The 20952-nt window shown below is 39.7% G+C and overlaps 1 protein-coding gene across 2 annotated transcripts in view; it reads right to left on the bottom strand.

Annotated features, from left to right (window-relative positions):
- Nucleotides 1–257: 257 nt before the first annotated feature.
- Nucleotides 258–20952, bottom strand: part of otofa (otoferlin a) — a 238015-nt gene continuing 217320 nt past the window's right edge. Inside the window, exons 42-46 of one of the 2 annotated variants that reach the window (XM_060917975.1) lie at nt 19223–19321; nt 6451–6692; nt 5990–6168; nt 5608–5708; nt 258–1915 (exon numbers count right to left, since the gene is read on the bottom strand). In XM_060917975.1, the coding sequence (XP_060773958.1) occupies nt 1735–1915; nt 5608–5708; nt 5990–6168; nt 6451–6692; nt 19223–19321 (802 nt within the window). In that variant the 3' untranslated portion in view covers nt 258–1734. Of the gene's footprint in view, nt 1916–4838; nt 5035–5607; nt 5709–5989; nt 6169–6450; nt 6693–19222; nt 19322–20952 lie in introns of those variants that run through there. The other variant, XM_060917976.1, reaches the window with a different exon arrangement.

Raw genomic sequence — 20952 nt, 5'->3', positions numbered from 1 at the left:
GTGGGCAACGAATGTCCACTAGTGAGATGAATAAATCCAATGTGGGTTTTTTCCCCAGTGTGGGTGTTGGACAAGCTGGTAGTGGGGTGGCTGCAGGACAAAAGGGGACACAAGGTTACATTTACACACATTACAAACGGAAACAGAAGTCAAACACCAAAATGTCTTTATTTCAATAAATTCATTTTATTCAATCTTCATACAGACAAAAAATAAATTAATCAATTGTTTAATGTTTCACACAATTAACCAAGAACTATACACCCTTTAATAATGAGTTCGATTCAGTGCAATCAAGTCAGCTATCAAATTTGTTGATCAGTACACACAATCACAAGAAACAGTCGAAGAGCAAGCAAGTACAAAAACAATGTGCACTGCAAACAACAGAAATCAACAGCTGGGTAGTAGGAGGAGTGGTTACACAGTTGTTCTGAAATTCTGTGCTGGAAAAGAAGGAATTTTTCCACATATAGCAAGATCTTGTAATTCTATTTTAGCATGTCCTATATAGCGCCCTTTTTTAAAAGAAGTTGTCGCATGCTAAGTGTGTCATCAGCTGCAAGTTTTGACGTTTTAGAGCAATTTACACAAACTCAAGCAAGGCATACTGTATCCTTAAAGTATGAATGATCAGACGTACATTCACCATCCACTTTATTAGGAAAACCTGCATATTCATGCAATTATCTAATCAGCCAATCATGTGGCAGCAGTGTAATGCATACAATTATGCAGATACAAGTTAAGAACTTCAGTTAATGGCAGAGCATTTTTTAACATAGTTACTGGGAGACCAAATGGTCTCCCAGTGGCCAGATTTGGTCTCCTAGTCAATGCCAAACCAGCTTCACTGGGAGACCAAATTTTAAACCAAGTTATTCCTTATCATTTGGTTCAATCAGTTGCAATTAATTAACCAAGTACCATGTAAGTATACATTTAACAAGGAAAACGAAGATCTATGTTATAAGATATACACACAAGATCATGTTGGTTAAGAAAAACAAAACTAAAATTTGGTTACTGAGATGGCTGATGTCAGAATCCGATGTCATTACTGTGTAACTTTGAGTGTCTTTGACATAACATTTGTGCTTGGTAATTGCTCTTGATAGCTGTGTAGTCACTGTAGTGTGTTTGTCTGTATGGTGATTGGTGAACCATTTTGCATCACAGAATATGCCGCAGCGGTGCAGCCGCATGGACTCTGGGGCCTGTGATTGTATTGCCCAGACCAGTTGGTCTCCTAGTGGAAAATCCTTAAAAAATGCTCTGGTTAACGGTCACATCAAATGTCAGAATGGAAAAAAAAAAAAAGATCTCAGTGACTTTGACCATGGCATGGTTGTAGGCTACAGTGAGCACTTCAACTGTCCAGACTTTGACATTTTAAACATTGCACTGCTGCCACATGGTTGGCTGATTTGAATAACTGCATGAAGTTCAAGAAGTTATATAAGATATAAGTATTCCTAATATACAGTTTGGTGAGTGTATACCTTACTTTCTTAGTGAAATAAATATAAATCAGGAAAAAAGGTTTATTGATTGGCAAGAAGATAAACATAATGATGGAAATCATGTTTAAAAAAAGTCTTGAATGTATTACAGTATATGCTTAGTATGCAACAATGTGTGTTGTTAAATCATCTGGAAAGAAAACTAAAAATAAATTCTGAAGATTATGAAGAGGAGAGGTGGAATAAAACGCCCTGGTTCTCCCTGGTTTCCTCATGCACCCAGCATCTTCTTGACCAGGTAGCCAGGCATACTATAGATGAAGAGGGCCACCATGATCACCAGCAGTAGGATTAGGATAATTTTGATGATAAGCCATTTGTAGCGGGTGCACACCAGATAGTGCACAGCCTTGAGCGGACTCATGAACCAGAGGAAGGTGGTGTCAGGTCGGCTGTTTCAGGAAGAATCAGTTGATGAAGGGAGGGAGGTGAGTTGGGAAAGGCAAAGGGAGGCAAATAGAGGAGAGAGGTAAAGCATGTATTAGTGGTTAGTAATACGTCACAATCCATATTAAAAATTCTTTCATTGTTTATTGTTTTGTAGTGTGCTATTTAAGATTCAGATGGACATTAAGACATAACCCGAGTCTATCTCTATTGAGAGGCATTTAATCAGGATTTAACACCAAAACACAATAAATACAAAGATTAAATCATGGACTTGGTAGAAAATGCATATCTTGAATAATTCTTGTGACATGCAGATTCTATATGACAGACAGGGTGAGACAGGATGCCTGGATGCTCCATATAAAACTGAGATTGATTTATTTGACTGCTTTCTTTCTTTCTTTCTTTCTTTCTTTCTTTCTTTCTTTCTTTCTTTCTTTCTTTCCTCAATCTGCTGTCATTTTTCCCCCAACACAAAACCTATGGGCTTGTTTTATTTCACTATCATACAGAGCAAAAAGCTTCTATTTTCATTAAAATGATTATGTCCAGGTCACTACGTTACAAGCGGATTACGCTCATTAGAATTACACCACCCCCTCATCTGAATATCTCCACTCATGGCTTGAGAACTGCCTTTGTGAATGAATATTCATGAGTATTATACAGGCGGCACGGTGGTGTAGTGGTTAGCGCTGTCGCCTCACAGCAAGAAGGTCCGGGTTCGAGCCCCGTGGCCGGCGAGGGCCTTTCTGTGAGGAGTTTGCATGTTCTCCCCGTGTCCGCGTGGGTTTCCTCCGGGTGCTCCGGTTTCCCCCACAGTCCAAAGACATGCAGGTTAGGTTAACTGGTGACTCTAAATTGAGCGTAGGTGTGAATGTGAGTGTGAATGGTTGTCTGTGTCTATGTGTCAGCCCTGTGATGACCTGGCGACTTGTCCAGGGTGAACCCCGCCTTTCGCCCGTAGTCAGCTGGGATAGGCTCCAGCTCGCCTGCGACCCTGTAGAACAGGATAAAGCGGCTAGAGATAATGAGATGAGATTATTATACATACAGGACACGTTTTCAACGGAATAAAAACGTGTTCTATTCCCTTCTTGCAGGTTTAATTCATTTTTTTGATAGCATGCAATATTGTTAGCATATCGCTTATTGTACGTGTATTACATCACTCTACCCAATGGAGAATGAGTGTTAAATATGGTTTACGATATTGCATGGTTGTCAAGACAACATGACGTCATATCAGGCTTGTAGTACTTGAGTCCAGGGCTCGTACTCGAATCCGACTCGTGCCCCGACTTGGACTTGAGCACTGAGGACTTGGACTAGGACTCGTGCATTAACTGCATTCAGACTCATAAATTGAAGACGAGGACTCGGATTTTTTCTTTATTTTTTGTAACATGCCATAATTTGGCATAAGATATTTATATCTACATTTTGTACTTTTGTACTAATTTCGTGCAAGAGTGTCACACCTGCACGCCTTGGCACGAGCATCAGATAGACTCTCAGGCGCGCTCCGGACAGCGCGTGTGCCAAGCGGACTCTCGCATGTGCGCTGTAAACGACTCGCAACTGCACAGGGTTAAGGTGCAATCAGCGTGCCTATATAAAAACTGTGAAAACACACTTACTTTGCAAAGTATTGAGTTGCATTGCTGATATATTACTAAGCCTTATTTCCTTGTTTGGTTTCCTGATCCCTGATTTCCTGTTTCTCGTATTTGATTCTGCCGAGTCTACGATAGCCTGTTTGTGTCTCGCTCGACCTATCGCCTGTTTCACCGTTTTACGATTTTGCCTGCCGTTCTGGATTGTTTACCGTATTCACTTGTATTAATAAACACACCTTCTGCACTTCTATCTGTCTCTCAACCGTCTCTGACAGAATACTTCACACTCCGTGATAAAGAGAAGCACATTCACCTGTTCATACGCCATGTTCAGGAACAAACTAACGTTAATGGCGCTGAAACAGACACCGTCACATGGTGCGGTTGGAGTCTTGTTCTCAGACTTGAAATTTTTTGAATGACTTAGACTTGACTCAGACTTGAACACTGGGGACTCAAGACTGGACTCGGGGTTTAGTGACTCAACTACAACACTGCGTCACACATCAGAGCTGATGTGAATATCCAATGAGAGAGTTTTCTGCTGCGCATGCGCAGAAGCATTTCTTTGTTCACCGGCGGCGCCCGCAGTAAACTGTCACAGTGAATTGAAAATGCCATAAGATATGTATTACTCACAAAACTCCTGCGCTAGTGAGCGACTGTGACAATCTGTAAACAAACATGGCTGGATTGACAGAATATTGAATTACATTGGAGATTGGTAAATAATCCCCCTGTTCTTAACTTTTTGTAAAGTCTATAATTGTTCCATCAAGTGTATGTATAACAATAATAATATTGGCTGTATTTTTTTTTTTTTGTGGTCTATCAGATATATTCCATTCAGCTACTCATCTTTGACTCGTTCAGTATCATGCTAGTTGAATGGAATATATCTGATAGACCACAACACCAGCCAATATTATTTAAGTATTCAATGAATATTTGTGTTGGTGGAAGAGCTAGGGGGGTGGAGTGAGTCGTGGCTCATTATCATTTAAAGAAACAGGCGTTCAAATCGGCCGTTTAGAACAGGGCTGTTTAGACAGGGTGAGAAGAGAGCTGTAGTTCTTTATTCTTGTGGTATTTTAACCAAACCAGGTCACAGACATTTCATTATGACCTCAGAGAGCTGTGTGAACGTGTGGAAAAGGGTTTAATATGTCACACACACATTAAATATGCATAAATCCCATACATTTTAAAGATGATCAGTGTTTGTAAGTATGAATATCAAGCAGTGAACAGAACATGCAGATTAGTGCTTGCTCAAGTCTCAGATAGGTAAGAGGGCTACCAGCAATTTTCCCATCTCCCATCATGCCCCCAACAGCTTCTTGACTAAGTATCCAGGGACGGAGTAGAGAAAGAGGCCAAGGAGCAGGAGGAGCAGCAGCATTGCCAGTGTCTTCAGGATCAGCCAGCGGTAGTGGTGCCATATGAAGTATCGTATGGACTTCAGGGGGTTCAAGAACCACATTAGACTGGTGTCCGGACGACTTTTTTCCAGAACGTGTTTAAAAATGAAGGAGATGAAGGGGTGAGGGTGATGGAAGGAATGAAATGGTGATGGACAGTAGAAATGATCGAAAGAGGAAAAGTTAACAGGATACAGAAAGGGGTGTCTGTTTTCTTTATTGAAGAAGGTACCTAGGCTTTATATTTAAGTTTTTTTTTTTTAAATTTGTATCGATAGCTTGGAAATCTATTATATTATGAGTGAACAACAAAAAGACAATAGTGATCATTTTTATATAATTTTATATGATATAAGTCACTTTAACCTCCTAAGGCCCAAGCTGGTTTTTTTACATGCATTTTTTATTTCTCTTTGCTATTTGGGCTTATTAGAACCTGATTAGAATAAAAACTAAGCATCATCTTTTGATAAGATGTACTTTTAGAGAAAAAGTATGTCCACATATGTGGATTCTTGTTCCGAATTTCCATAAAGTGCTGTCCACGCATGTGACCGCTAAGCCCTGGAGGTTAAGGTTAAGAATTTATAATGTCCCTTAAATGATAAGGATAAAGATAAATGAATGAAATTATGCGTGTGTGTAATATCTTACTTTGGTTTTTCCAGTGGTTCTGGCTCATTCCTTCCAAGGCCGACAGGATTTTTCTCTGCCTCCTCTGACATCAGTAGGTGGAGCTCTGCTTCCACTTTACCCTTTGAGGAGAATTATAAATGATGCGTACAGTTCAGTAGCTGGGAATTATAATAAGCACTAATAGAGATTTTCTCATTCTAGTAATATAGCTTTGGGACTAAAAAATCATGGGTTCGATTCCCTGGACCAACAAGAATGGCTGAATTGCCCTTGAGCAAGGCACCTAACCCCCAACTGCTCCCTAGGCTGCTCTGGGCATGTTGTATGTCTGCTAAATACCTGTAATGTAATGTAAATGTATATTTGTAAAAGCATACATGATGTGACATTCATGTCTCACCGTGAGCTCTGGCTCATCGTTCTCATTTTGTGCCATGAAAGGCCACCAGCCCTTCACCCTTTTCTGCTTAAAGATTGAGATGGTTGGCAGCTCTTGCTCATTAATAATCATGTCAAGTGAGCACAGCTTTGACGATTTCGCTCCTCTCGGAAACCGGTTCAAATCGAGCTCAAGTGAACCTAAAAGAAAATGTGGAAGTTTACATGCTAGAAATCAAGTTGATAGTGAACTAGCTTGTCTGGTGAAAGCCACATTAAACATTAGGTAGCATCCAAGCCTAATGGGGAGAACAAAAACACGTGCAATCTGAAACATAAGTTCCTACACTCACAAAACAAAAAACAGATCTGTTTTCACATGAAGATTTTCACAACTGAACACAATGAACTCGTATGCTGGATTTCTAAACAAACCCTTACAAAATCCCTGTGAAGTTACTTTGAAGAAGCGATTTCTCGTACCCAAGAAGTCATCTGAGGAGAAGTGGTCAGCATCCCACACTTGCAGGATAAGGCGGGTAGGAATCTTGTACTCTGTCTCATCCCAGGAGAACAAGGACTCTTTCTTGGAGATCACGATTTTCTCCTCAGCCGCGAGATAGTCAAAGGGAAACACGAAGCGCCAGTTAAAGTTTCCTTCTCCAGTCAGAGAGTGGTAGTGCACGTCTGTGTCCTGCTTGTCTTCTGTTTGGCCTTTCAGCCAGCTGGGCGAAAAAGACAAATTTTAGTCATTAATTAGACATATTTATTCAAGATATTTACAATGATACACATATAAAGCAAACTGTGAGGCACGTATGACAAGTTCTTAGTCAAACTACTTGTGCAGGCATTAAACCAGTTGAATTGCTGGAAATAATACATTTCTTTTTAGAAATAAATGCAATATTTTTTATAATAATAATAATCTCATCTCATCTCATTTCATTATCTCTAGCCGCTTTATCCTTCTACAGGGTCGCAGGCGAGCTGGAGCCTATCCCAGCTGACTACGGGCGAAAGGCGGGGTACACCCTGGACAAGTCGCCAGGTCATCACAGGCCTGACACATAGACACAGACAACCATTCACACTCACACCTACGCTCAATTTAGAGTCACCAGTTAACCTAACCTGCATGTCTTTGGACTGTGAGGGAAACCGGAGCACCCGGAGGAAACCCACGCGGACATGGGGAGAACATGCAAACTCCACACAGAAAGGCCCTCGCCGGCCCCGGGGCTCGAACCCGGACCTTCTTGCTGTGAGGCGACAGCGCTAACCACTACACCACCGTGCCGCCCAATAATAATAATAATAATAATAATAATAATTTCAATTTATATAGCACCTTTCTCACACCCAAGGTCGCTTTACAATTGGAGGAAAACAAAAAAAAAGAAAAAATGTCCACCAAAAGAGGGATGCAATTTGTGATACGTTTGTAAATAAGGTAACAATTTAATCAGGTGCTACTATTCCAGCTTGGCTAGAAGATAATCTAATGAGCTAACATCCATCCATTATCCTTAGCAGGGTTACAGGCAAGCTGGAGCCCATCTGAGCTGACTGTGGACAGGGTACACCAGTGCACAGGCCTCTGTCAACTTCTGGGCTTGAACCTAGAACCTTCTTGCTGTGAGGCGACAGTGCTAAGCACTATGCCACCACTAATGAGCTAACGGATTTGCTAAAGCATTGTTTGTTTATAAGGAACAAATATTTTTCAAGCTGACTTACTAATAGGATCTTTTACATGTGCAAAAATAGCATGTCACTTTTGCATGTTTGCTCTAATGAATATGCAGTATGGGGCTTTTTTAACCTAAAAGTACAAAATATAGTGCGAGTATGGTGTTGATGCAAATAGACTAATTTAAAGGTGCTGACTGCAAAGTCGGGCGGCACGGTGGTGTAGTGGTTAGCGCTGTCGCCTCACAGCAAGAAGGTCCGGGTTCGAGCCCCGTGGCCGGCAAGGGCCTTTCTGTGTGGAGTTTGCATGTTCTCCCCATGTCCGCGTGGGTTTCCTCCGGGTGCTCCGGTTTCCCCCACAGTCCAAAGACATGCAGGTTAGGTTAACTGGTGACTCTAAATTGAGCGTAGGTGTGAATGTGAGTGTGAATGGTTGTCTGTGTCTATGTGTCAGCCCTGTGATGACCTGGCGACTTGTCCAGGGTGAACCCTGCCTTTCGCCCGTAGTCAGCTGGGATAGGCTCCAGCTTGCCTGCAACCCTGAGAACAGGATAAAGCGGCTACAGATAATGAGATGAAACTGCAAAGTCATCTGAAATTTTTACATTTTGTATTGTGTATGGCATTTTCCTCTGATTCGCAAAAACAGTATCATGCGGATGAGTGAGATGTGATCATTTTGATGTCCTGAGAGTTGCTTTTTTCCATTTTGGGACTGTTTTCATCCCTCTTGAAGTAAACAGTATGGCCCCCAGGAAATAGCTGAACATGAGGAGCTTGAACTCATTAGCATAACTAAGGAACTGTCACACACCAAGATGGCGAGATGCGGAAAACATCGTGATTCTGCATCGACCTCAGAGAGTTTTGAATCGCAGGGATATAATTTGTGGTTGACATTCACGAATATATCTTTTCTCTGTTCCTGTTTTTGTGTTCTCGTTTCTTTCTCTGTAAGATCAAAACATTAGGTGTAGAACTCCATACTCAGACTCACCAATCCAAGGCAAGCACTGCAAACTCGTCATCAGATTTCACACCCATTTCATCCTTCAGTTGATTCCAGCAGTTGAGCTGTCCCTTCACGAAAATTCTTACAGCCTTTTGGTTTCTGTCCCTTTTCTGACGCACTTTCTAACTGATTCGCTTTCATATTTTCCTTTTCTTTTGCGCTGGCTTTTAGCTGGCAGGAGAGTGGTGTCCACTATGTTCGCCCATGCCGAGTTGTTTTGGTTAAAAGTAGGTCAAACGCCCCAAGGTGGTCATGTGATATTGTTGCTCACTTGCTTTGGCGATCTCCAAAATCGTAAAATGTGGGATGCTTTTTATCTTGGCAAAACATTTACACGTAGGATACACAGTGTGTGTGTGTGTGTGTGTGTGTGTATATGCAGCAGCGCAACTCCTCAGTTTCAACTCAAATCAACGTGAAACATCTCAAAACTCTAACAGCAATAGAAATAGAACATTTTTGCCCAGAATTCAACTTTGCAGTCAAAACCTTCAACATTCATGATGTACTTTACTTCATGAACAGAACATACTGTAGGGGAGAGTGGGGTAAGATGAGCCACTTTTTACATTTTTCATCATAACTACATGTTAAAGCCATTTTTGCTTCCAGTCTACACACCATACCAAATTTCAAAGTGTACTGTTACTATCTGAGCAAAACATAATTGATAACCTCTTATGGTTAGAGTGATATTACCTCTTGAAAAAAAAATGTCAAGTGGCTCAACTTACCCCATGCACGGGGTAAGATGAGCCACTGTGTGGGGTAAATTGAGCCAACACAAAACATGTTAGGTTAACAAAGTAAACAACTTTTATTATTAGAAATGCAATCAATGAATCAAGTCAAGTCAAGCAAGTGGGGAATAGGGCCGTTGCATAGAGAAGGGGAGATGAAGAGAGAGGTGATAGAACGAGATGGGATAGGGAGGGATAGATAGATGGATAGAGAGAGAGATATGCGTAGATAGATAGAAAGAGGGATGGTTAGAGAGGGAATGAGAGATATACTATATTATAGAAATTACTAAAACAGTAGAACAGTGCCAAAAGAATCTTATTTCTTTCAGTAGGTTAAAACATTGCTAAAACATGCAGCAATCATTCCATCAATCATTCAATCATTTCATCATTATTCAATGTTCCAAGCGTTCAAATGGCAAGGGAACACCATTTGCCTCTCCCTCCGTGCTGTCCCCCCAACAGTAAAGGGGCGGGGCAATTTTTTCACAATATCCTGTCTTGACAGGACAGCCTTATCTTTCTCTTTGAAGACAAAGGTTGGCTTTCTTGCAGAGCCATGGCATGACCGGCTTCTTTTGAGAAATCTTGCCTCTATTTCGAAGACATCCAATTTGATTATCTGGCCAATGAAGAAATGCACTTTCTTCTTCCCCGTGTATTTTGCCACAACATAATCCCCCACATCTAACAACTGGTCTTCCTCATCTGATGTCATATATATATATATATATATGTTGTCATATATGACCAGTAAATGTGAAAACTTAAGTGTCATCCATATTGGGTAAGCTCAGCCACCAATGGGGTAAGTTGAGCCAGTGGCTCAACTTGCCCCACATCTAATGGCTCATCTTACCCCATGGCCACCATTTTGTAGAAAAATGCTAATAAAGGGGATTAGGCTAATCAAAATTATTTTTATTAGCATTCATATCATAGCTTAGAAAGCCACTAACTTAACCCTAATGTGTCTAAATATTATTCTACTTTTGTCTTCTCTAAATCATCTTCACTGTGGACAAACATGGAATTGACTTAGAAAGCACAAAAACACATTTTTATAAATATGTCCCTCACCTAGTTTGACATGTGGTGCTCCTCTCCACAAGTGTAAGTAAATGGTCCCGGCCCCCTTTGAATGTGGTCACATGGTCACATTTGTTTACTGTTTCTTAGAAACAGGGGGTGGCTCATCTTACCCCGCTCTCCCCTAAATTGTTTTGTGTTCTGGAGGTTATGTTTTCGCCTCCATTTGTCTATTTGTTTTTTCCCCAACATAACTCCAAAAGTAGTGAATGGATTTTAATGAAATTTTGAAAAACGGTGAGCCATGAGCCAAGGAGCAATGGATTAGATTTTGATGCAAATCCGAACATGAGGCTTGGTGGAGGTATGAACTCTACCGTGTGCCCTTCTATTTTCATTTTGTGTTCATATCATATTTTTTGCAGCAAAGCTCACCAACTTTAATCACCATTAGTCTAGATGCATAATTATGTGTCTGTGGCAAATTTCAGTTTCAATGGACTCTTCAAGATGTCTCGCAACTTGAGACTGGAAATCCCCACAGATTATCATGATAACCTTATGATTATCATGATTCACAAAATTAAATCAGCACATCTAAATCAATCTCCTTCGCCTTTCTTCATGACAGGGTTTCATCCTGGTCAGTGGACAGGAGTCCATTAATTAAAGAAAATGTCATCCGTAAACCTGTTGTTGTCGTTGGGTGAGTCAGCAGCACTGACATTTTTGTTGACATTTTAAATGAGTACTGCAGTACACCATGGATATGAGAAGAACACAGCAATCACCCAGTCTTGAATTAACACACAGTGTTGATTTAACTCTTTCAGAGTTCATTTGTGTTCAGTTGGACATATATAAACCCTGGAGGGTGTTAGTTCATAGGCAACAAATGTATTCTTAGAAAATTCTGACACTTATGTAAGCAGTAGTGTCTCAAATGCAGCTGATTCAGAATTTAAGTTCTTATTTTAGTTGTGTTAGTTCACTGTGAAAACGTAACAGTTTTATAGTCGAGAGCGAGAGAGAGCATAGGATACATTTGGAGTCCTGTGAAAACCCTTCACAATCTCCTAAACTCAAATATATTTCCCTTTTGCACGTGCCTCAACCACAAGTGAAGTTACAGCAAGTTAAAATCAGGTTAATCTCAGCGTTTACTTATCAAACAAACAATCAAACAACTTGTTTGACCTTCACTGTGTGAGGAAATCATATTTAGATAGCAAGGATTTAGACAGTTTTAGCCAGAGTGACATTTTTACCACTGTATTTTTAAAAAACTGGCTCCTTACCTGACATTTATTTGCAGAAAGAAGCCTAGACAGGATTAAAATGTTAAAAAAAAATCTATCACTTTGTTTTGGTGAAATATATTTATGGATTGTTAAAGTTAAGAAAGCTTCCTTTTTTGGCTGTTTGCTAGAAATCAATCAAGTACAGTGAGAGCTGACAGATTTTCCCAGACCATCACATAAAATGCTTATGGGCTAGAAATTAATGCAAACTGTACATTTCTTTCCAGCTACAACAACCATATTTGGTGCTTTCATGCACTGTGAAAGGCAGATTTGTGAATCCTGAGGCATCTCGTGCCCTGCTGTTGTGGCAGACCAGGATCTTAACATTTAATTGAACAGGGATCCCAGCAGTAATTGAAAAAAATAGAGGAATGTAAGAAACTATCAGCAGGGGTCAAGGGCGCTGCAAGCCCCCTGAAGCTGTTGAGATTTTAACATTTAAAGATGCTATAGAACACATTTTTTACATAGATTTAACATAGAAAAGCAACAGAATTTAACAATAATGTGTATCTATTTGATGGCATATTTTGTAATCAATGACATAAGTGGCAAAAAAAAAAAATGTTATTTAGCTATAAAAATTAGATGAAAATGTAGCTTTGAAGAATATACTTCTTCTAACCCGGACACTGTTCTGCTATCTCTTTTATGGACAATATCTTTTTTCCACGACATATTCAGGGCTGTGAAATTGTAAATAAGAAATCCAAGGAAAAGGGGGGGTCTGGGGGGCACAGCCCCCCAGCATAAGCCGGGGGTCTGGGGCCCGCAGGGCCCCAGACACCAAGCCATTTTAGGTGTTATATGGTGTATTCTGAGCATTTCCTGCAAGTAAAAAATTGATCTCAACAAGTAAATATTTGACTAGTCTTGGTCTTCATTTTGCCATATAAAATACCTATCAACAGTTTTCTCTTTTAAAATGAAAGATCCATGTAAAATACCTTGAAATATCTAATAAGTGCCTATGTATTTTATCTCTTAATCAAAATAAAAGTTAAAAAAAGTGTAAATAACAATTTAAAGAAATGTTAATAAAAGAAAACTTTGATAGGCCTTTCAAAATGACTTTGTGAAAAATCATGCCCAATATTTAAGTGAGAGATACCTGTTGTCTTCCCAATTACACTTAATTCTTGTATTATGTCCTGGCTTTTTCCAAGAATCTGTCACAATGTCTCTTGTCTACAGAGCAAAAGTTTAAAAAAAACTAATGTTTCTTATCTAATATATTATTTACATCTTTTCTTTTACTTCTGGCTCCTTCTATTCCTCTTTGCATCACTCCCAGCTATTTCTTTCAATTCATCTTTCAGTAAGGCTATTAGTTATTAGTTCTATAGTATTTGCATTCCTCTATTAAAGCTATTTACAAAATGTTCATAGTCTGTCAAACAGCATCTAATGAAAGTCTTAATTTTCTTTTCTTTAACACCATCTCTTTCAGTTTTGCAAACTTGTTCTTTTTCATCTTTTCCTTCAGTCTGTCTGGGTGTTCTTTTCTAGCCCTCTTTGCATCTCTCTCAGGCTACGTTTACATTAGACCGTATCTGTCTCGTTTTCTTCGCGGATGCACTGTCCGTTTACATTAAACCCCCTGGAAAAGCCAGGAAACGGGAATCCGCCAGGGTCCACGTATTCAATCCAGATCGTGTCAGCTCCGGTGCTGTGTAAACATTGAGATACGCGAATACGCTGTGCTGAGCTCTAGCTGGCGTCTCATTGGACAACGTCACTGTGACATCCACCTTCCTGATTCGCTGGCGTTGGTCATGTGAGGCGACTGCTGAAAAACGGCGTGGACTTCCGCCTTGTATCACCTTTCATTAAAGAGTATAAAAGTATGAAAATACTGCAAATCACACACGGACTGGCCATCGGGAGTAGCGGGAGTTTTCCCGGTGGTTCAGTGTGGGCCGGCGGAGAAAAAAAAAAAAAAACAGTTGCGCGCTGGCCTTTAATATGATAAGCAATGTTAACAGTTTCTTTAAGAAACTGTTAACATTGCTTGTCATATTAAAGGCCAGCGCGCAACTGTAATAAGCAATGTTAACAGTTTCTTAAAGAAACTGTTAACATTGCTTATCATATTAAAGGCCAGCGCGCAACTGTTTTTTTTTGTTTTGTTTTTTTTCTCTCCGCCGTCCCACACTGAACCACCGGCCCACCGGGAAAACTCCCACTGGCCAGTCCGTGTGTGCTGCAAATACTGATGCAAATACTGCCCATTGTGTAGTTATGATTGTCTTTAGGCTTGCCATCCTTCCACTTGCAAGTAATAAGTGATATGCGCTGGGATCACATACACAGCGGCTCAGTCCCGAATCGTGGCTTGTGCACTTCACTCGCGCGCTGTGTGAGCTGCGCAGGGCCGGAGTGCGCACCCTCCAGAGGGCACTCGCTGTTCAGGGCGGAGTGATTTGGAGCGCAGGATGCCTGCGGAGCCGAGCGTATCCGTGTATTAGGCTTGCCATCCTTCTACTTGCAAGTGGTGAGCCTTGCGCGGCTTGCCATCCTTCTACTTGCAAGTGGTGAGCCTTGCGCATGCCCTAAATGCACTGGGATCATGTTACGCGCCGTCTAAAGTCATGTGATTAGCGTATCCGCGTATTGGCATTGCTGTGTGCACGGCTAATGGTTTTAGTGTAAACGCGAATCGTTTTAAGAACGTTAATCTGATGATCCGCTGATTCGACGTAATGTAAACGTAGCCTCAAACACCTCCTTAGCTTTCCTTTTTGATGGCATCTTAACTATGTCTGATCTTGCACCCTGTAAATACAAAATTCACGTACGCGGTGCCAGGTCACGCAATAGCTATTTTTAGCTCTGTCATGCACGAGTCGCAGTCAAGACGTGTTCCACGCTCAGCTGGCATAAAACTCCGCGAGTCCGGCTGGATTGAGCCGCCGGTCTCGTGCAAGGCGATTTAAAACCGACTAGACCCCCCCCCCCCCCCCCCCAATGATTTAATGCAAAAATAGACGTTTTGTGATGATATTTTTCGCGACAGAATTTCACAGCCCTGCATATTTAAATTAAGTTCAACGCATTAGAAACAAAAGCACGAACGGAGTTAAAACACATTTTCTAGCCAATGGGCGCAGCCATATTGTTTTCTCGTTCTATCGCGTACAGTCTCGCGGTATTTACATCAATTTAACTTCCGAGTGTTCCCGAATGTCAATGAGAACAAACGAAGCTGACAAAAACATCGCTAAACAAGCAAACCAAATCAGAACGTATTCTGCTGGTCATTTTACTTAAACAAACATATTTTTAACGGATATACAAGAGATTTAAAAAAAAAAAAAACACCACTTTGGCTAGAAAAATAGCGGAATTCTGCTAAATAGCGGACGTCTGGGATCCCTGATTGAATATCCATAGATTGAAAAAATGTAATTAACTATTAAATAGTCATAGATAGATAGATAGATAGATAGATAGATAGATAGATAGATAGATAGATAGATAGATAGATAGATAGATAGATAGACTGTCATTCACCTGTACATTCAGGATGCACATTTGAATGAAATTTCATTCCACTGGCTTACGTCAATATAATCGCTGCATATGTAACTACTGCACATAGTCCGACAGACAAAATATCAAATTTTATGATTAGATACTTTAAATTATTTTTAAAATCTTGAATAAAATATACTAACCATGCTACATACAGTGGTGCTTGAAAGTTAGTGAACCCTTTAGAATTTTCTATATTTCTGCATAAATATGATCTAAAACATCATCAGATTTTCACACAAGTCCTAAAAGTACAGTGGTGCTTGAAAGTTAGTGAACCCTTTAGAATTTTCTATATTTCTGCATAAATATGATCTAAAACATCATCAGATTTTCACACAAGTCCTAAAAGTACAGTGGTGCTTGAAAGTTAGTGAACCCTTTAGAATTTTCTATATTTCTGCATAAATATGACCTAAAACATCATCAGATTTTCACACAAGTCCTAAAAGTAGATAAAGAGAACCCAGTTAAACAAATGAGACAAAAATATTATACTTGGTCATTTTATTGAAGAAAATGATCCAATATTACATATCTGTGAGTGGCTAAAGTATGTGAACCTTTGCTTTCAGTATCTGGTGTGACCCCCTTGTGCAGGAATAACTGCAACTAAACGTTTGCGGTAACTGTTGATCAGTCCTGCACACCGGCTTGGAGGAATTTTAGCCCGTTCCTCCGTACAGAACAGCTTCAAGTCTGGGATGTTGGTGGGTTTCCTCACATGAACTGCTCACTTCAGGTCCTTCCACAACATTTCCATTGGATTAAGGTCAGGACTTTGACTTGGCCATTCCAAAACATTAACTTTATTCTTCTTTAACCATTCTTTGGTAGAATGACTTGTGTTCTTAGGGTCATTGTCTTGCTGCATGACCCACCTTCTCTTGAGATTCAGTTCATGGACAGATGTCCTGACACTTTCCTTTAGAATTCGCTGGTATAATTCAGAATTCATTGTTCCATCAATGATGGCAAGCCGTCCTGGCCCAGATGCAGCAAAACAGGCCCAAACCATGATACTACCACCACCATGTTTCACAGATGGGATAAGGTTCTTATGCTGGAATGCAGTGTTTTCCTTTCTCCAAACATAATGCTTCTCATTTAAACCAAAAAGTTCTATTTTGGTCTCATCCGTCCACAAAACATTTTTCCAATAGCCTTCTGGCTTGTCCACGTGATCTTTGGCAAACTGCAGATGAGCAGCAATGTTGTTTTTGGAGAGCAGTGGCTTTCTCCTTGCAACCCTGCCATGCACACCATTGTTGTTCAGTGTTTTCCTGATAGTGGACTCATGAACATTAACATTAGCCAATGTGAGAGAGGCCTTCAGTTGCTTAGAAGTTACCCTGGGGTCCTTTGTGACCTCGCTGACTATTACACGCCTTGCTCTTGGAGTGATCTTTGTTGGTCGACCACTCCTGGGGAGGGTAACAATGGTCTTGAATCTCCTCCATTTGTTTCCCCATCTGTCTGACTGTGGATTGGTGGAGTCCAAACTCTTTAGAGTTGGTTTTGTAACCTTTTCCAGCCTGATGGGCATCAACAATGCTTTTTCTGAGGTCCTCAGAAATCTCCTTTGTTCATGCCATGATGCACTTCCACAAACATGTGTTGTGAAGATCAGACTTTGATAGATCCCTGTTCTTTAAATAAAACAGGGTGCCCACTCACACCTGATCATCATCCCATTGATTGAAAACACCTGACTCTAATTTCACCTTCAAATTAACTGCTAATCCTAGAGGTTCACATACTTTTGCCACTCAGATATGTAATATTGGCTCATTTTCCTCAATAAATAAATGACCAAGTATAATATTTTTGTCTCATTTGTTTAACTGGGTTCTCTTTATCTACTTTTAGGACTTGTGTGAAAATCTGATGATGTTTTAGATCATATTTATGCAGAAATATAGAAAATTCTAAAGGGTTCACAAACTTTCTAGCACCACTGTAGATAAAGAGAACCCAGTTAAACAAATGAGACAAAAATATTATACTTCGTCATTTATTTATTGAGGAAAATGACCCAATATTACATATCTGTGAGTGGCAAAAGTATGTGAACCTTTGCTTTCAGTATCTGGTGTGACCCCCTTGTGCAGCAATAACTGCAACTAAATGTTTGCGGTAACTGTTGATCAGTCCTGCACACCGGCTTGGAGGAATTTTAGCCTGTTCCTTCGTACAGAACAGCTTCAACTCTGGGATGTTGGTGGGTTTCCTCACATGAACTGCTCGCTTCAGGTCCTTCCACAACATTTCAGTTGGATTAAGGTCAGGACTTTGACTTGGCCATTCCAAAACATTAACTTTATTCTTCTTTAACCATTCTTTGGTAGAATGACTTGTGTGCTGAGGGTCGTTGTCTTGCTGCATGACCCACCTTCTCTTGAGATTCAGTTCATGGACAGATGTCCTGACATTTTCCTTTAGAATTCACTGGTATAATTCAGAATTCATTGTTCCATCAATGATGGCAAGCTGTCCTGGCCCAGATGCAGCAAAACAGGCCCAAACCATGATACTACCACCACCATGTTTCACAGATGGGATAAGGTTCTTATGCTGGAATGCAGTGTTTTCCTTTCTCCAAACATAACGCTTCTCATTTAAGCCAAAAAGTTCTATTTTGGTCTCATTCATCCACAAAACATTTCTCCGATAGCCTTCTGGCTTGTCCACGTGATCTTTAGCAAACTGCAGATGAGCAGCAATGTTCTTTTTGGAGAGCAGTGGCTTTCTCCTTGCAACCCTGCCATGCACACCATTGTTGTTCAGTGTTCTCCTGATGGTGGACTCATGAACATTAACATTAGCCAATGTGAGAGAGGCCTTCAGTTGCTTAGAAGTTACTCTGGGGTCCTTTGTGACCTTGCTGACTATTACATGCCTTGCTCTTGGAGTGATCTTTGTTGGTCGACCACTCCTGGGGAGGGTAACAATGGTCTTGAATTTCTTCCATTTGTACACAATCTGTCTGACTGTGTATTGGTGGAGTCCAAACTCTTTAGAGATAGTTTTGTAACCTTTTCCAGCCTGATGAGCATCAACAATGCTTTTTCTGAGGTCCTCAGAAATCTCCTTTGTTCGTGCCATGATACACTTCCACACACATGTGTTGTGAAGATCAGACTTTGATAGAGCCCTGTTCTTTAAATAAAACAGGGTGCCCACTCACACCTGATTGTCATCCCATTGATTGAAAACACCTGACTCTAATTTCACCTTCAAATTAACTGCTAATCCTACAGGTTCACATACTTTTGCCACTCACAGATATGTAATATTGGCTCATTTTCCTCAATAAATAAATGACCAAGTATAATATTTTTGTCTCATTTATTTAACTGGGTTCTCTTTATCTACTTTTAGGACTTGTGTGAAAATCTGATGTTGTTATAGGTCATATTTATGCGGAAATATAGAAAATTCTAAAGGGTTCACAAACTTTCAAGCACCACTGTATTTTAAATATATTGCACAATAAAGGATTTATAGCAGCATGTAGGATACTGCACGCATTCCAGATATGCAATATCCTACAGTGAGGTTCTTGTCCAGATGTATACGGTTGGACATTATTTAAAGGTCAGGAGTCTAACTAACCTTTAGTCTTGTAATATTTTATGGCGTTCAGAGCACTCCTGTTTAAATGGCATGTTCCTGTAAAGCTAAGGTGTGTGATTTTCAGTGAAAGCTTTGGTTAACTTTTTTTAGTAAAATGTTGGCTATAAACAAGCAGCTAAGCCATGCACTGGAATCATCTTTACCCCCTGACATACTGTAGATGTCAGACATCTTCTCTCCTGTCAAAACTGGACAACACAGCAAGAACACAGGGCATGAGGGAGCAAGACCAAATAAAACATACAGATAGAAAGGAAAAGATCAGCAAACCCAACCACACATTTCACACACCTACCCATACCTACCCCCTGACATAAATATCACTGGATTTTTCCCCTGTGAAGTAATCGTCATCTTCCAGAATGACCTCGTCAGTATTCCATATGATCACCCTGAGCTCGTATCTGGTAAAGTGGTGGAAGGACAGGGAAGAAAGGAAAAGATGTGGTTATCTAACTATATTATAAAAGTTTCAAATAGTAGAGTGGCGGCTACAATTATTGACACCTTAATGGTCTTTTGGCCATTGCAAAAGTAGAAAAGACTTTCAATATGTAAACTGTGCATGAATAATTAGTCAAACTTCCACTGGGGAAAAAAAAATATGAGTTGATTCCTGATTACTTAGCATAGCAGATCACGTGACACCGTTCCACAATTATCGACACCTTTGTCCACAGTTATTGACATCCACATACATGTCAACCTATACGGAATGTCCGTATTTTATACGGATTTGATTCAATAAACGTAGTATACGGGCGTACAAATAAAGTTATACGGATTCTTAAAAAAAAAAACTTCAATATTTATTTAGAGCTAAAATCAATTTCCACGATGATAAGAGCGCATAACATTTACAAACGTACTGTACACCACAGAAAGCACAGACAGCCAGTAAAGAGTCTTATGAAATCGCGCGTTATCTTGTGGTAGCGAGACTTCGTTCCACTTTTGATCATGCGCACACCGCATTGCAAGAATCCCGCCAACCGGGAAGTAACATTTTGTTTGAAAAGCATATTTCCACCTGAGCGACTTTCAATAGCGACTGAAAAGATTCTGAATGGCAAGATCAACACAGACACTTGCTGTGACATGCAGCCTCGTGAGGTATTGGTGCAGAGCGCTAAAAAAGCTGTCATGGAGTACAATTCAGAACATTAGAGTGACACTTTGTGTTTTTGTCAAACATTGGAGCTTTGTATTCATTCTGAAGGTTTATTGTTATTAATATTGAATAAAAAGTAACTTGGATATATCATTGTTAATTATCATTCAAATTTTAGGTAAATTATTTTAATTTGCATCTTATAAGGATTTTATAAGGGAAATACGGATTTTGGAGGTTGGTTATACAGGTTTGATTGACCAAAGGTTGACATGTATGCATCCAGATGGTTATTTATTAAATAAATAATTGGTATGCAGTATTAAGTTAGCAAAACAGTTTTGATTAAAAATTTATTTACATAGACATATTCAGTACAAAAATATATTTTATATAAATATATGGATGTCGGTGTTTATGTAAATGAGGAAGTGATTCTAATGTTTGTAAACAAATGAACTGATAACGGTTAACCTGCGTCAGAAAATCTTTTTGTTCCACTTTCTACCCACTTTCTAAATATTTTCATAGATCACATTTTGTTCATCATTTGTTTGTATTAATTTCTAATTTTGTAGTTTACCAATAAACATCAACAGGCAATTGACATCGTAACCACATGAACATCCAGGTCAAAGGTCGCATGTCATTCCTCAAACCAAAACTTTGTTTTTACATCTAAAAATATAAACTGTCTATTGATATTGTAATATGTGGTACATATTTACAACAGACTGCAAAAATATTTTCTGAATGGAATAGAAAAATCTGAATATTTCAAGCATGTAATTTTTTTATTTGCTCGGAATTTAATTCTGGTCTAATTCTATTTATTTCAATCGGATTCCAAATACTCTATAAACATACAATTCTGTTATGAATCAGAAAAAAAAATTATAAAATCACAGCACTTTTATTTTTTTT

This window comes from Neoarius graeffei, chromosome 3, assembly GCF_027579695.1.
Source record: "Neoarius graeffei isolate fNeoGra1 chromosome 3, fNeoGra1.pri, whole genome shotgun sequence".
NCBI classification, from domain to species: domain Eukaryota; kingdom Metazoa; phylum Chordata; class Actinopteri; order Siluriformes; family Ariidae; genus Neoarius; species Neoarius graeffei.
Note: the sequence above shows the minus strand (reverse complement) of the source record. Positions and strands in the feature narration are given on the sequence as shown.